Below are 15321 nucleotides of genomic sequence, written 5' to 3' on the forward strand. Positions count from 1 at the left end.
CCCCCCCCGCCGCCGTTTTTCCCTCGGCCCCGCCCCCCGCGCGTCCCCGCCCGCGCCCGCCGCCATGTGACGGGAAGCAGCTGATGGCCTCTCCGGGCGGCGGCGGCGGGCGCGGCGGCGGCGGCGGGGCCGGGGCCGGGGCCGGGGCGGGGGCGGGCGGCGTGGGGGCGGCATGAAGGCCGGCGCCCCGGGGGGCTGAGGCGCCCGCCGCCTGCCGCGGGGCCGCGCGCGTCCTCCATGGAGGCCGGAGGTGAGCGGGGCCGGGGCGCGCGGGTTCCCGCCGGGCGGGGCCGGGCCGGTTCTCCCGGGTGGGGGGGGCCGGGCGGGGGCGCGGGCGCGGCCGGGGGAGGGGCGCGGCGGGGGCGCGGGGGCCTGGGCCGTCCACGCGGGCCGGCGGCGGGGGGGCGCGCCCGGCGCCCAGCTTTGTTTCACTTTCGCTGTCAGCGGCCGCCACCGCGCCTCCCGCCCGCCGCGGACAGGACCGGAGGAGCACGGGCCACCGCGTGCCGGGGATCCGCATGCCCCAGGACAGTGGGGGGCTCCCCCGGCCCGACGCCTACGCCCGGGGGGGGGACACGGGGGTGCGCCGGGCCCTCAGGGGGTGATAACCCAGGGGGCGGGTGCCCAGGTGCCAGGTGCCAGGTGACGCACTTGCGGGTCTGGGTGGGCGTCAGGTCTGCCCCTTAGAAGCGGTGTGATCGTGCACTGGCCACTTAACCCAAGTCTGTTTTGTATCTGCGAAATGGGATAATAATAGTACGTGCCCCAGTGGGTGGTTGGGAGCTTCCCAACTTGCTATTCGTAAGAATGGGGACTGGGTCCCTATTAAAAAAATCTATTGCGAGCCTCTCCCAACGGAGACTCATTGGGAGAGGTGGGGTGGGGTGGGGCTGGGGATGCTGATCCGGGCTGGCATATTTGATAGGGCAAGTTTAGGATACATTGATGGGTGAGGTGCATGTCTCTGTCCTTGTTAACAGCTGTCATCAGAAAACAGTGTGGAAGTCTGAGAATATCGGATATACTTGGAGAGTCAGCCCAAATGAACGTGTAATCTCGGTGTGCTTGTTATGTGTGCTTGTTAGGCAAAGGCACAACCTCCAGACTATCCCTTCGTCTTCTCCCTTCCAGCCACCTTGCCTCTAAACCCTACCTATACAGAAATTTGGGGTAGGCTTGGGATTTATTCTGGGAGTTCCAACTCTTGAATATCCCTCCATGCTTAAAGGCAGTTTCTTTAGGGAAAGTTCTCAGAAGGGGTCAAGGCCTAGGGTTCAGAATTGTTCCAGAACCTCTTGGTACTCTTCCAGTGAAGTTCAGGCTTAATCTTGCTTGGAGGATTCTGATTGTTGATGTTTGTGTTTCCCTGGCTAGTTTGATGGAGCGGGGGATTGTTGGTGGGTAGGTTCAAATCAGGGTATTCCCTGGGGTGGTGTAACTTTTTAATTTGGGAAATGACATTTCTTTGTTTGCTGTAGTCAGGCATTCAGTAAAAGGTGTAGAGGCAGCTCTCTCCGCCTTCCCACCGCCTTCCCATCTAGATAAGGGCTTTCTTTTCAGTGAGTGTGTTACCACTTTTTAAATGGCCCCTACTGTTTGTGTGAATCTTATGTGACTCTTTTTATAGCTTCCGCTGTTGTTTCCATTGAGTCCTTATAGTTAAAACTGAAAGCGATCTGTAGCTAGCCTCCCTTTTTAGCTGGAATCTGTTTCCAGTTCTGAGTTTTTCCTAATGATTGACGACCGTGTTTTGGGGTGTGGGCAGAGCTGTTGAGAGCTGCCAGGTTGCTGTAAAAAAAAAAAAAAAGGCCAGAGACTTTTATGTTCTTTTGAAACTGAATAAAGTCCATTGTAATGGGATTACAATGGACAACAGTAGATATCTTCAGAGCAGTGGTTAGAATTCATTTATTCTTTCGACAAATATTTATTGAGTATCTTCTGTGTGCCAGGCACTCTCTAGGCCAGCTCTGGCCAATAGAAATATAATGCCACATCTGTAATTTAAAATCTTCTAGTGGCTGCAGTGAAAGAAGCAAAACAGGTGAAACCAATTTTAAAATTGTAGCTGTTAATCCAATATGTCTAAAATATTACCATTGCAACATGTAATCACAATTATTGATATATTTTAGATTTTTTTTTTTTGGTACTAAGTTCAAAATACGGTGTGTGTTACATACCTAACAGCCCAGCTCAGTTTGGACTTGCCATATTGCAAATGGTGGTCAAGTGTGGCTAGTGGTTAGTGTATTGGACAGTGCAGCTCAGTTGCAGCGGGCAGAGAGGCAGGTTTGGGGTGTGGGTTGGGAAGAGCTAGACAGTAAATGTATAAAAGCAAGTAAGCAATTAAGACGAGAGGAGTGAGTGGTGCCTCTAAAGAACATTGAACGGAGGGAAAGGAAAGTGACCGAGCCACTTGAGACAGTGAGGCCAGGAAGGTCTTTGAGAACGTGACATCAACCCTGAGCCCTGCCATGGTAAGATGGAGCAGTCAGACAGGGATCTGCGGCCTGCCAGGCAGTTTTCTGGACCTGTGGAAGAGCCAGTGTCAAGGTGATGAGGCAGGACAAATCACCAGGCTCCCTGCTGGCTGGAGTCTTTGCTTCCATCTCTGTGTTCAGGTGAATCTCCTTGCACAGAAGAAGCTGATAATAAATATCTTTCCATTCAGCCTGGTCGTCCAAATACATCCCAGTGTTTAACTAGAACACGCAGCTCCGTGGGCCTTTTCACCACAAAGGACCACGGCAGGTACGATCCCGGATGAAAGCTGGATCCTCTTGGCTCTGGTTTTTTAAGTTCTGCGCTAATTATGGCTTCTCCATCCCCATTCCCCCGCAGCAGCCAAGTTTTGTTTGGGCCCAGACTCTGCTTCAGAATTTCCTGAGTTCTAGAAATGAAGAGACAGGAGTCACTGAGTTTTTTCTTCTTTTAGCTCCTGGATTCCTGAGCCTGAAATAGCTGGAGATTAAATCTCCAAATCACAGAAATAGAGTGTGAAATCTGGGTATGGCTCATGTTTAAGAAGCATTTCATGTGAAATGTTTGGCATAGGCAACATAATAGTCTAAGGGGCTTCATTTTGTTTGTATTTAAAGAGGTATACCATGTATATTTATTCAACAAATACTTACTGCCTGCCTGCTCTCTGCCAGGAACTCTGCTGGGCACTGCGGATAAACATACGAGGTCCCTGCTTCCGTGGAGTTGATGTCCTGGTTGGGGGGAGACCGATTGCTAATCGTAATGGTGATTGTGCTGTAAAGAACATGATGTGAGGAGGGATTATGAAGGACATTGACTTGGGGTCAGAGAAGGGCTCGTGAAGGAGTTGTTATTTGAGCCAAGACTGAATGAAGAGAAGGTGCCAGTCATGGAAGGGCATTCCAGGTGAAGAGACTAGCTGGTGCAAAGGCCCTAAGGTCGGAACTAATTGAGCACAGTCAAGGGGTGAGTGAAGGCTAGAGCCAGGGCCAGGGAGGGGAGAGTTATAAGCCCAGGTGGGAGATGAAGGCCAGGGGCCAGGTTATGCAGGACATCAAGGGCATGGTAAGGAGCTTGAATTTTATTCTTTTTTTTTTTTTTAATTTTATTTATTTATTTGAGAGAGAGGAAGAGAGAGAGTACAAGCAGGGTGAGGGGCAGAGGGACAAGCAGACTCTTGGATGAGCGAGGAGTCTGACACGGGTCTTGATCCCAGGACCCTGGGATCATGACCTAAGCTGAAGGCAGAGCCTCAACGGACTGAGTCACCCAGGCGCCCCTTGAATTTTATTCTAAGAGTAGTTGAAACTGATCACTCTAGGAGGTGAGGATTGGGGGTGGGGCAGAGTGGAAGCTAGGAGAGCAGTTGCAGGGCTGCTCAGTGAGAGATGATATTGATGAGATGGTTTGCATAGATTAGAATAGTAGCCATGGAGATGGAGAGAAGGTAGGTTTGCCAAGCCTTTTGGAAACAGCCTCGATAGAGCTTGTTAATGGATTTGGTTGGGGAAGTAAAGAAAAGAGAGAAAACAGGGAGGACCCCTTTTTATATTGGGCAGAGCCTCCATGGTGTCAAAAGGATAGATAATGTGCCTGTTGTGGGGGAAGTGAGCCAAGTGTGAATATTATCAGGGTGGAATAAAGACGGTTCATCCCCTAGATAAAAATGTGCCTCCAGATCAGTCGATGTCATTTAATATTTGACTACATCGGAGTTTCTCAACCTCGGCACTATCAACATTTTGAGAAAGATAATCCTTCATTGTGGGGGGTTGTGCTCTGCTCTGCAGGGTGCTTGGCAGTATCTGTGGCTTCTTTTCATTAGATACCAGTAGCGCCACCCCCAGTTACGACGACCAGAAACGTCTCCAGACATTGCCACCTGTCCCCAGAGGACACAATCCGGTGAGAACCCCTGGATTACCTGAAGGAGGCATTAACAGATTAGGGCTAGGTCACCACTAGGAATAATGAGAATGAAGACACTACCGCAGGTTTGCTGGGTAGCATTGAGAGACCTGTTTTGGATTTAAAATGTAAAGTAACTTCTTACCATGCCGATATTCCCATCCAAAGGAGTGTGTTCCTATAGACACGTAATTGTATAAATGACAAGATCCCATGTACAAACATGTACAGATTTCAGGAGAATTACCTGGGCCTATACAAATGCCAGTTTAGACAGACCTAATGTATTAAAACCTAGATTTATACATAGAACCTCAGGAAATGAATATTCTCTTTGCAGAGGAAACTTACTTTTCTTTAAATAGCAAAGCCACCAAAGGCTTGATGGATTAAAATTCTATTTAAAGACAGACTCTTCAGCAACACATTTATTTTATAAAACAAGGTAGTACCCACACCTTCTATAATGCATATACCAGGAAATATTATATATATATATATAAATATCATATACAGATAGGCATCTCGCTATATATGCATGTTTACCATCTGTTTCATTAAACCCAAGATACAATGGTTCTTACTTATCACTGAGAAAAAATACTGCTTATTTAACTAAAAATTCATCGTTTGTAGGGCACATCCTGATTTCGGCGAGGTCAAAATGAAAGAAGACATATAAAGGTGTATCCTAAAATAAATGAAATAGGGCTGTTTAAATTAGCATCTATCTGGTAACAGGTATAAAAGGGTCAAGGTCTTGAAACTACTGAGGTGGAACATAGACATCAGGAAGTGACCTCTTTCAGAGTGGAAGCCAGTATTTATATATATATATATATATATTTAAAGATTTTATTTATTTATTTGAGACAGAGAGAATGAGAGAGCACATGAGAGGGGGGAGGGTCAGAGGGAGAAGCAGACTCCCCGCTGAGCAGGGAGCCGATGCGGGACTTGATCCCTGGACTCCAGGATCCTGACCTGAGCCGAAGGCAGTCGCTTAACCAACTGAGCCACCCAGGCGCCCCGGAAGCCAGTATTTATATTAGTGTGTATCATAATCATAATTAATGGGCAAAAAATCAGTTCTGAACGCCTTTAACTTGTGAGCTTCGTCAGCCATTGAGAACCTTCCACTGAGTGGAGACTTGAACTAGGAACTGCCCTTCAGGTGGCAGGAGAAGCCCCAATCCAGCACCAGCTCTTCACGAGGCACTGTGCTAGGCCCCGAGAGAAATGAAAATGAAATCATTTTGGTGTTTGAACAGGGTGCTTAAATTCTGGTGGAGGGTGGGCCAGAAGGAAATTTGTAACTGTAGGAGAGAATGAAGTAGGGGGGTAGGAGGCCCAGGCTCCCCTGCCCTTACTGTGGACGCAGGTGGGAGCCTTGGAATGCATTTGAGAGAAACGTGACGTGTATTTTAGCTTCAGCAGGGGGGATGGGGAGGGGGGAGGGCAGGAAAAATCAGGGGAGTCTCGTGAAAGATCTGGGCAAGTTGGGATGAAGGCTTAAACCAGAACAAAGGTGGAAAGTGGGAGGCCAGATCCAGAGGTCCGAGGGGCAGGAAGCAGGGCAAGTGCCTTGGTGATGGGGAGGAGGCTGGTGAGCGGCGGGGAGGAGGCTGGTGAGCGGCAGGGAGCCTTGGAGTTCCAGACATGCCTTCTAGGCCTCCCTCCCGGTGGCAGGTTCTTTTGAGGAGACCTTAAATACACTGGAAGGCCTCCTAATCTGCACCATCTAGCCTGGTCCCAGCCTGGGCCGGCTCTCCTTTCTTCCTCTTCAGGCATTCATAGGAAAATGAGGCCTCCATTCACTGAGTTCACTCGCACAAAGGTTACTCTGAGTCATGGTTAACCAGCGGTGGCCAGGGCCAGGGCTGAGTAACCGCACTGGAATGTGGCCTGTGGCTACTGTTCTTGGGCAGGTCATTTAAATGACAACTCCCTCCCGGAGTCCAGAGTATCACCCCTCAGCCTGGGGAGACAGCGGCTCTCCTGGGTCTGAGTCAGCCAGGTGGTCCGGAGCCTGGCTCCCCACTCCCCCTCCCCCCCCCCCCAGGCAGCGAGGGCATTCCCCTGAATCATGCTGTCTCCCGTCTCAGAGGAACCGCTGCTGCTGGCCGAGCTCAAGCCGGGGCGCCCTCAGCAGTTTGATTGGAAGTCGAGCTGTGAGACCTGGAGCGTCGCCTTCTCCCCGGACGGTTCCTGGTTCGCTTGGTCTCAAGGACACTGCATCGTCAAGCTGATCCCCTGGCCGCTGGAGGAGCAGTTGTAAGTTCTCACACCCCCAAGCCCAGAGGAGCGAGGGAATCCTCACGATGGGGGACCTGGAGCACTTTCCCGCATGACTCCCTGCCCTTTGGGGTCTTCCTGCCCGAGAACAGGAGAGGGAGAACGGCTGAAAACAGTTCAGGAATTGATCATTGGGGTTTCCAGAGCCCCACGGTCGGTACGTGGGAAAATTAGTTCTGTGGAGATCATGTTAGCCCCGCTGTTACTTTTTAGCAGCTTTATTGAGATGTAATTTACATACCATACAGTCTGCGCCTTTAAAGTATACAGTTCAGTGGCTTTTAGTGCATTCAGGAAGTTGTGCGGCTCTCACCATGATTAATCTCAAAACCATTGTCATTGCCACAGAGAGCAGCCCCACATCCCTCACTTGTCATCCTCCAATCTCACTCTGCTCTCCAGCCCAGAGCGGCCGCGAATCCCCTTTCTGTCTTCATAGATTTGCTTATTCTGGACTTTTCACATACATCGAATTGTACACCGTGGAGTCTTTCCTGACGGGTTTCTTGCACTTGGGAGAATGTTTCCAGTCATCCCTCTTAACAGCGTGTATCAGTACATCATTTCCCGTACTGCCAAATAATATTCCATTGTACGGAGACAGCGCACCTTGCATAGACATTTATCAGTTGCTGGAGTTAGATGGTTTTCCCTTTTTGGCTATTACGAATAATACCACTGTGCGCATTTACGTACGGGTTTTTGTTTTTTGTTTGTTTTTATGGACATAGGCTTACAGTGTTTCTCTGCTTGAGAAACAGACTGGTGCCCGAGGTGGTTGCCCCGTTTTGCAATCCCACCAGCCGATGTGTGAGATTTCCATATCCCCCACACCCTCACCAACACTTGTTATTGTCTGTCTTTTTGATTCTAGCAGAACAATCCTGGTAGGGTGGGAAGTGGCATCTCATTGTTTGGATTTGCATTTCCTGATGGCTTCGGAGGTGGAGCACCTTGTGCTTCTTGGCCTGTCCTGTATCTTCTTTGGAGAAACGTCCGTTCACATCCTTTGCCCATATTTAAGTTGGGTTTTTGTGTTTTCCTTTATGGACCAAATTTAGTTTCTGGTATTAACTAGTTTCTTTCCTTGGGCTGGACAGGGCCCAGTGTCTGAGTGCTGTGAGCTCCGGGTGAGATGGCCCAGCTGGGACAGGGCGACTCCATTGATTCAGTCAGCATCTGTTGGAAATCTTTGCCTGACACGGAGTCTAGGGGCTGGGAACCTTGAAATAAATCAAACACGGCCCCTGCCCTTGAGGGCCTCATTTGTTTTGCTTTGGGCATTTCTTACAAATTGTATGTTAGATTTAAGTGTTTCATCAGTTCAGTCTGAGACTCGTGGCCTTGAAAGTGGGTCCCGCCAACAAGAGCGTGCTGAGATGCATACTTGGGTGCTGCTGGGATTGACCGGTGTGAATCTGGCTGTTTGGCATTATGGTTCGAGGACCTTGAAAATGTTCCTCTCGCTACTAGGAATCTCAGAAATGGGGTCATCTATTTCCATACACTGATTTTCATTGCGGAATTAGCTCTGTAGTAGTGAAAAACCAGAAATCCCGGTGATGAGAGAGAGGATGGTAAGGGAAATTATGGCAATGCCATAGGATATATTTTGCAGCGATCAGAGAGGTTTTTTTGTTTTTTTTTTTTAATCATTATTTTCAGTTCCTTCTGTGGTCAGTTTAATGAGAATGCCAAGGTCTTCCATTTTTTATTGATCTCCTACTCTAAATGCAAGAGACTCAACTTTATATCCAGTCCAGTACAAGTTTATGGTCTGAAAAAGTGTCTTTTATTTTTATTTTTATTTATTTGTTTTTTAAAGATTTTATTTATTTGAGAGAGCGAGCGAGCATGAGCGGGGTGGAGGGGCAGAAGGAGAGAGAGAAGCAGACTCCCCGGTGAGCAGGGAGCCCGATGCAGGACTCGATCCCAGGACCCTGGGATCATGACCTGAGCCGAAGGCAGATGCTTAACCAACTGAGCCACCTAGGTGCCGGAAAAAGAATCTTTTAAAAAGCATACAAATGGAAACTCTGTTTGCCTGAAATCAGTGTTCTATTCAAACATACACATCACTATAGGTAAATATATCTGTCCAGTATGAACTCAGGAAAATGGAAATTTGAGTATTAATCCTTTTTGTGTATCTATTGCTTAATATAATGAGAGAAATGTTACTGTTTAATATGTTAAGTGAGAAGTTACTTGTTTTAGGGAAAAATCACACATTTTGAAGAATAATATCTTAGCAAAATGCTTATAAGGCTTAATGAAAATAGTAAGCTATTACCTATATATGTAATATCCCAAGTTTGTCTTTTAAAAATATATGTAGGGCGCCTGGGTGGCTCAGTTGGTTAAGCGACTGCCTTCGGCTCAGGTCATGATCCTGGAGTCCCGGGATCGAGTCCCGCATCGGGCTCCCTGCTCGGCGGGGAGTCTGCTTCTCCCTCTGACCCTCCTCCCTCTCATTCTCTCTGTCTCAAATAAATAAAAATAAAAAAAAAATTTTTAAAAAAATATATATATGTATATATGCACAAATAAAAACTTACAGTGAAATGTTTACTGTGGTTAGAGTGGTGTTAGGATTATGGGTAATTTTTATTTTATTACTTGTCTCACTTCCAAATTTTTCCCACAGTTCTCTATTACTTTTATAATTGAAAATAATTGTTATTTTTTTGTTTTTGGTTTTTTTTAAGATTTTATTTATTTATTTGACAGAGAGAGACATAGCGAGAGCAGAACACAAGCAGGGGGAGTGGGAGAAAATATTTGTTATTTTAAAAGTCCTTTAAAAGGGGAAATCTGAAGTCGTTAGATTCTTGTTCAGATTGTTACATATTTAAAAAAAGTAATAGTGCTTTTAGTACTGAGCGAATAATTGGTACTAACCAAATAATTGTACTACTTTTAGAAATGCAGTTTTTAGAAACTTGAATTTCAGTGAAGTTAAATTCCCCCAGTGACTCTGCCTTGCCCTTAGCTGTTCCTTTCCCATGCATATACCCCCCATCTCCCATGTAACTCATCCCTTGACTCGTTGGCAAATTCAGAAGTCCAGGGGATCTAGTGAGTAGTAGGCCTGGATACCCAAGACTTGAGTTCTAGTTCCAGTTTGGCCCCCCGATTTTGTGACCCTAGGAAAGTTAACTACCCCTAAAATGGAGGGTTTAGTATCTCTTTCTAGAGAAATTAAATTTATATTAAAATGAATTAATACGCATATGTGCTTTAATTCCTGTGGAATAAGGTAGCTACAGATTATTCCTTAGTTCGAATGCAGAATTTAGGATTTTATAAAAAATAAAACAAAAGTGGCTTCGATGGCACCCAGCTGTCCTACAGAGCTTTCCCTGTAGCTTGCCTTTTCCACGCTGCCTCCCTGGATGGCCGACTGAGGCCCTTACGCCAGGGCCAGGCAGCTCCGTGAAGTGTGGGGATTGAGCAGGGTCAGTCGAAAAGACATTCATTATCACATTCGGATGCTTGTCCGGACAACAAGTTTTCAAACGCCATTTGGCCATTGAGACCTGGGGTCAGCACACGTTTCCTTTGAAGGCTCAGGTGGTAAATGTTTTTGGCTTCGGGGGGGCCATCTGGTCTCTGTTGAGACTCCTCCCCTCTGCCCTTAGGGCGTGAAAGCGGCCATTGACGGCGTGTGATCAAATGAACGTGGTTCCAATAAAACTTTATCTGTAAAAACAGAATGCTGGCCTGGACATAGCTTGCCAAGCTCTGATTTGGACTAAAAGAGTTTTAGAGCTGATGGAGCCTATATTTGCCTCAATTCCTCCCTTCTAGTTTTATAGGTGAGCTTGGTTTAAATTCTTCTATATATTTCAACCACACACTTGGCAAAAATATGATTTACTTCCAACTTTGGGGGAACAAGTCTGAGGCATAGAGAGGTCCAGTTACATATATGTTGACTATAGGATTTTTCACGGAACTGGGTTCCAGCTTCATCATCTTCATTTCCCTGAGTTTGATACATCCCAGCATGTGGTCAGGGTCACACAGAAAAGTAGAACTTAATACTTGCACTGATAAAGTGTACTGCAGACAGGAAACTTCGAGTTTGGGGGCTGAATCCCAGGGCTGTCCAGCTGCTCAAGCCTATGAGATGTGGTCTGCCGGGGCAGTGGTGGGCAGGGCCTAGATCTTAGGGAGTGAGTCTCACAGAGCTTATCTGGGTCGTGTTTCACCGTAAGTAGAACGTAAAAGGAGCGGTTCAGGCCATGGGATCTTTGAGGTCGGTGCAGCTCTGCAGTCGTGGGCTCTTTCTCTCCTCGATCTCCCCACTGGTCGGTTCCTGTGCTGGATGTACCCAGAGAAGTAAGTGAAAGAGCCTCACTAATTACTTGGAACATAGTGAGGGAAGGTGGAAACCAGCTTGTACCAAGCAAATGTGTGGGCCAGAAAAGGATTTATTTTCCTGCTCCTTGGGCCTTTCGAAGCTAGGGGCTCATCAGGCAGGGGAGCAGCAGATGGGTATTCAAGTTCTAAGATCTGTCCTAGATCCAAACCTACGGCATGCTTTCTTCCTCTTGGGAGAAACTGAGTGCATCTTTCCTTCCATGCACCAAACCTGAGAGAACTTTGTGAGGAAGCGTAGGGCTCCCTGGAGCTTCTGTGATCTAGTTATCCCACAAGGCAGGTCACCCCACTGCAGGGCTGTCACAAATGGGATGAACCAAGGCTAATGAAGTCTTTGTTACATGAATTCTAAAAAGAAATTAAATTCACCAAAGGCCAATTTGTTTCTAGAACCTTAATGTGTTAGTATCATGGAATGAATAGTTGGTTGACTTGGTGACACTTTTTGACTCATTAAGGAATCTCTGCTTCCTCCAGCATCCCTAAAGGGTTTGAAGCCAAAAGCCGAAGCAGCAAAAATGATACAAAAGGGCGAGGCAGCCCAAAGGAGAAGACTCTGGACTGTGGGCAGATTGTCTGGGGTTTGGCCTTTAGCCCGTGGCCTTCTCCACCCAGCAGGAAGCTCTGGGCACGCCACCATGCCCAAGTGCCAGACATCTCTTGCCTGATCCTTGCTACGGGACTCAATGACGGGCAGATCAAGATTTGGGAGGTGCAGACAGGTAGGTCGTTTCTGGCCGGGGCAAGGTCCCAGGATGCATGCATGTTCTCATCAGGGACCAGACAGGCTACCGGCCCCCCAGGTGGCTGAGGGGTGTTAGCCGTGACCGGCAGGCCAGGTGCCGCCTCTCCCTGACCGAGTGCCCCTGCTCCCACGCCAGGGCTCCTGCTTTTGAATCTTTCCGGCCACCAAGATGTCGTGAGAGATCTGAGCTTCACACCCAGTGGCAGTTTGATTTTGGTCTCGGCATCTCGGGATAAGACTCTTCGCATCTGGGACCTGAACAAACATGGTATGAAAGTGATGGAACTGCTGGGCAGCTCCCCAAAATACTCTATTTGCCCCCTTCTCACTTTTGTCTTAGAACAGTGTTTCTCAACCGATTTTCCTAAGGACCCGTGAAAGACATTTTTTTCTAATCACACACCCACCTCGTCCCTGTGAGATATTAATACCAAAAATACACTGTCTATGCACTGAATGCATATCTATGCTTTGTACATAAGAAAAAGGTAAGATTTTTTTTTTTTTTGGTTACTGAGCAGCACTTTTGACCCCTACTGATAATCACTCCTATTGAAAATAGATGCTGTGGTGTGAGTTTTCTCAGCCGTGGCGCTATTGACATCTGGGGCACGCTAAGTCTTTGTTATAGGCTGTCCTGGGCCCTCCAGGATGTTGAGGAGCATCCTTGGACTACCCACTAGATGCCAGAAGCGTCTTCTCTAGTTGTGACAGCCAGAGCGTCTCCGGCCATTGCCCCCCGTCCACGTGAAGGGCATCGTCTCCCCGGCTTGAGAACCACCAGTCTAGAGGAGGTCGTCCGTATTGGTTACTTCCTGTTAGAAATAGTTTCTTTGTGAAGTGGAATCTTTGCCCAGAAGGATTCGCTTAGCTAGAGGGGGTCAACTTTTGCGGAATTTTGCTTTGAGCAGAACTGTATACAGAGGTGGCCCGTACATCTAACCAGAAAGGTGACACAGGGAAGAGGAATTTATTGTCAGGCCCTTTCTTCCCCACATGGGCAGGGATGCAGGGGCCGGAGGGAGGTGGAAGGAGGAAACGGCGACGGGGACAGTTGATAGAGAGGCACAGTCGCCCCCAGTAATGCAAGGCACTGGTACTCGTGCCTCAGCCGTGACTGTGCCAGCCCCCCAACCACGAGAGGGGACCTACTCCTGCCCTCTGAGACTCCAGCCTGATGACTTGTCCCACTGCCAAGGAGGTGCTTGTGGTGTCCTCCTCTGATGGCATCTGGTGCCAAGAGAACTCTGGTAGTTTCTGCCCTTCACTGCGGAACTTGAAGTCACAAGACAGGCCGGCTGCTTGGGAAGGCTTCTCCAGGGCAGCGCCATTTTTAATGTGTATCCAGAGGCAGCTTGCCATCATGTAAGGAAGATTCTTGAAGTGACTTTAAAATCTTCCGGTGACTGGGAAGGGAGGACTAGCTGAAGGGGGCTGGGAGCGGGTGAGTACACTAGGGCTTTCTCAGGAGGGGCGGGGATGAAGTAGTGTTCCTGGGTACGGGGCCCTGCCCTACCATCCTGCCTAAATGTGTTCAGCACTCAGAACCACCCGGGGTGGGCGGGTGCTTGGGACTGCTCTTACGTGATAGCTGAAGAAACCATGACTTCTTACAAAAATACTATATACACCCACATGTATATATATGTGTATACACAAACTCTTAAATGCATTTGCAGCAGTATATACGTTCATGAAAGTTTTTTCCTTTTTTTTTTGTATTGGTTTTCACCCCCTCACCCCAGTCTCTTTCCCTATCTCATCCTCCCCTCGACTGTCCTCCCGGAAATCCCCCTGCAGCCTCAGGACCCATGCTAAGAGCCTTCTGTATTTCCCTCAGCGTCCTACTCACACTCAGACACACTTACAGACTTTGTGGTCGTTCCACAAAAATAGACTCATATTCCTTACATTTTTTCCACGGAACATGGAAAATCTAGATCCTTAATACCATCTGAATTAATGGGGTAGAAACGTATTCCATGTATTTACCTGTTCTGTTGTTATGCTTACGGATGGGCCTTTAATTTTTCCCCCAAACTCAGAACTGGAGCAATTCTGTGAGTGGCCCCGGGGCACGTGCTGAGTCATCAGCGGAGTCCGGGTTCAAACCCGGGTTCGCCTGACGGCAGAGCACGTGGGCCTCATTGCTCTGCGCGGTGGCTCAGCCAGACACCCTGGCGAGGGTGAGAGTATGCGGTGGGACCCTTGGGAGGGGGAGACCATTACAGAGCGTCAATGACAGGAGTGAAGATAAAACATTCTCACATTTGGAAGGATGCTCCCAACTATTAGAGGTGGTTGGGGGGCCCTGGAAAGAATGTTCTCTGCTAGCAAAGGGATCTGTCAGATGTGATCTGTGTACAGCCTTAATCGCACCAGTCTTGGGGATTTTGGTGAAACAGAAGGTAGTGATCTCCTTGGGGATTACACTGTCGTATAAATAGATTTCAGGTGTTTAAATGACAACTCCTGGCATATTTCTTTCTCTGCCTTGAAAAGAAGGGGCCTTTGGGCTCAGGTGATAGGACACCAGGTGGGTCGGCCATGCCTCCCGGTCCTTCGGGCCCCCGGCTGCGTGGTTTCGCGAACTGGCTCACCCTGTTCCCCTCTCTGTGCAGGTAAACAGATCCAGGTGCTCTCGGGCCACCTGCAGTGGGTTTACTGCTGCTCCATCTCGCCCGACTGCAGCATGCTGTGCTCGGCCGCTGGAGAGAAGTCGGTAAGGCTCATGTCGGGCGCTGCCTCCGTTGCCCGCGTGCGGCGAGACCAGGAGGCCTGAACGGGCCTGGTGTGGGAGAGGGTGGGTAGGGCCCGCACCTCCAAACCCCTCCAAACCCGGCTGCAAAGCAGCGCCGGCAGGACGCGTGCTCGTGGGCCGGGTCCTCCTGTACGTCGTCGCCTCTCTTGATTTGCATGTTGACATAAACCGAGAGGAGGTGTTGAAGGACATGGATTGCCCTCATCACCGGAGGAGGGCTGTTTGCCTTTACAAAACGGTAAAGGTGTGCTTTTTAAATCTCTTCCCCTTGGAGTCTCGAGATTTTGAAAGTTGCAACCCCTATATGAATCGCAATTTCCCTCCTTTGAACAATTTAATTTGAATCTGTGTGATGGGAATTTCCATTTCAAATCAGAATGTACGGTTACTTGTTGAACTTTGTTCTGAAGTCCTGTTGTTTAAGAAAGTATTAGAAACCCAAGAACAATTTGGGAACAGTGTGTTTGTCTGATTTTACGTCTGCATCGAGCTGTTTGCTGTGACTGAGCCGGCAAAGGGAAGAGTTCACTGTGTGGTACGGCCCAGGTGGTTAATCATTCATTTGGGGTTTGGAACTACGTGACGGCAAGTTTTCTTCAAGGGGAGAAAATAAAATCCCATTTTTCATGATTCTCAAAAAGATTTCAAGCGATGAGCTGTGTCAGACGTCCGCACAGTTGTGGGGCACATTCCCACTGCTCTGTAAACACGTGGTGTAAAATGGCTCGGCAAGGAGCCA

General features: G+C 48.4%; 1 protein-coding gene across 1 annotated transcript in view; it reads left to right on the forward strand.

Moving 5' to 3' along the window:
* The first annotated feature begins 108 nt into the window (after positions 1–108).
* The window catches only part of WSB2 (WD repeat and SOCS box containing 2), an 18410-nt gene continuing 3197 nt past the window's right edge, over positions 109–15321 (forward strand). The window contains 5 exon segments of the mRNA XM_081802116.1: positions 109–250; positions 6501–6669; positions 11554–11798; positions 11958–12089; positions 14443–14614. Of these exon segments, the coding sequence (XP_081658242.1) occupies positions 238–250; positions 6501–6669; positions 11554–11798; positions 11958–12089; positions 14443–14614 (731 nt within the window). The 5' untranslated portion in view covers positions 109–237.

Source organism: Leptonychotes weddellii, chromosome 13 (assembly GCF_054177405.1).
Source record: "Leptonychotes weddellii isolate Sample4059 chromosome 13, ASM5417740v2, whole genome shotgun sequence".
In the NCBI taxonomy this organism is placed as follows: Eukaryota; Metazoa; Chordata; class Mammalia; order Carnivora; family Phocidae; genus Leptonychotes; species Leptonychotes weddellii.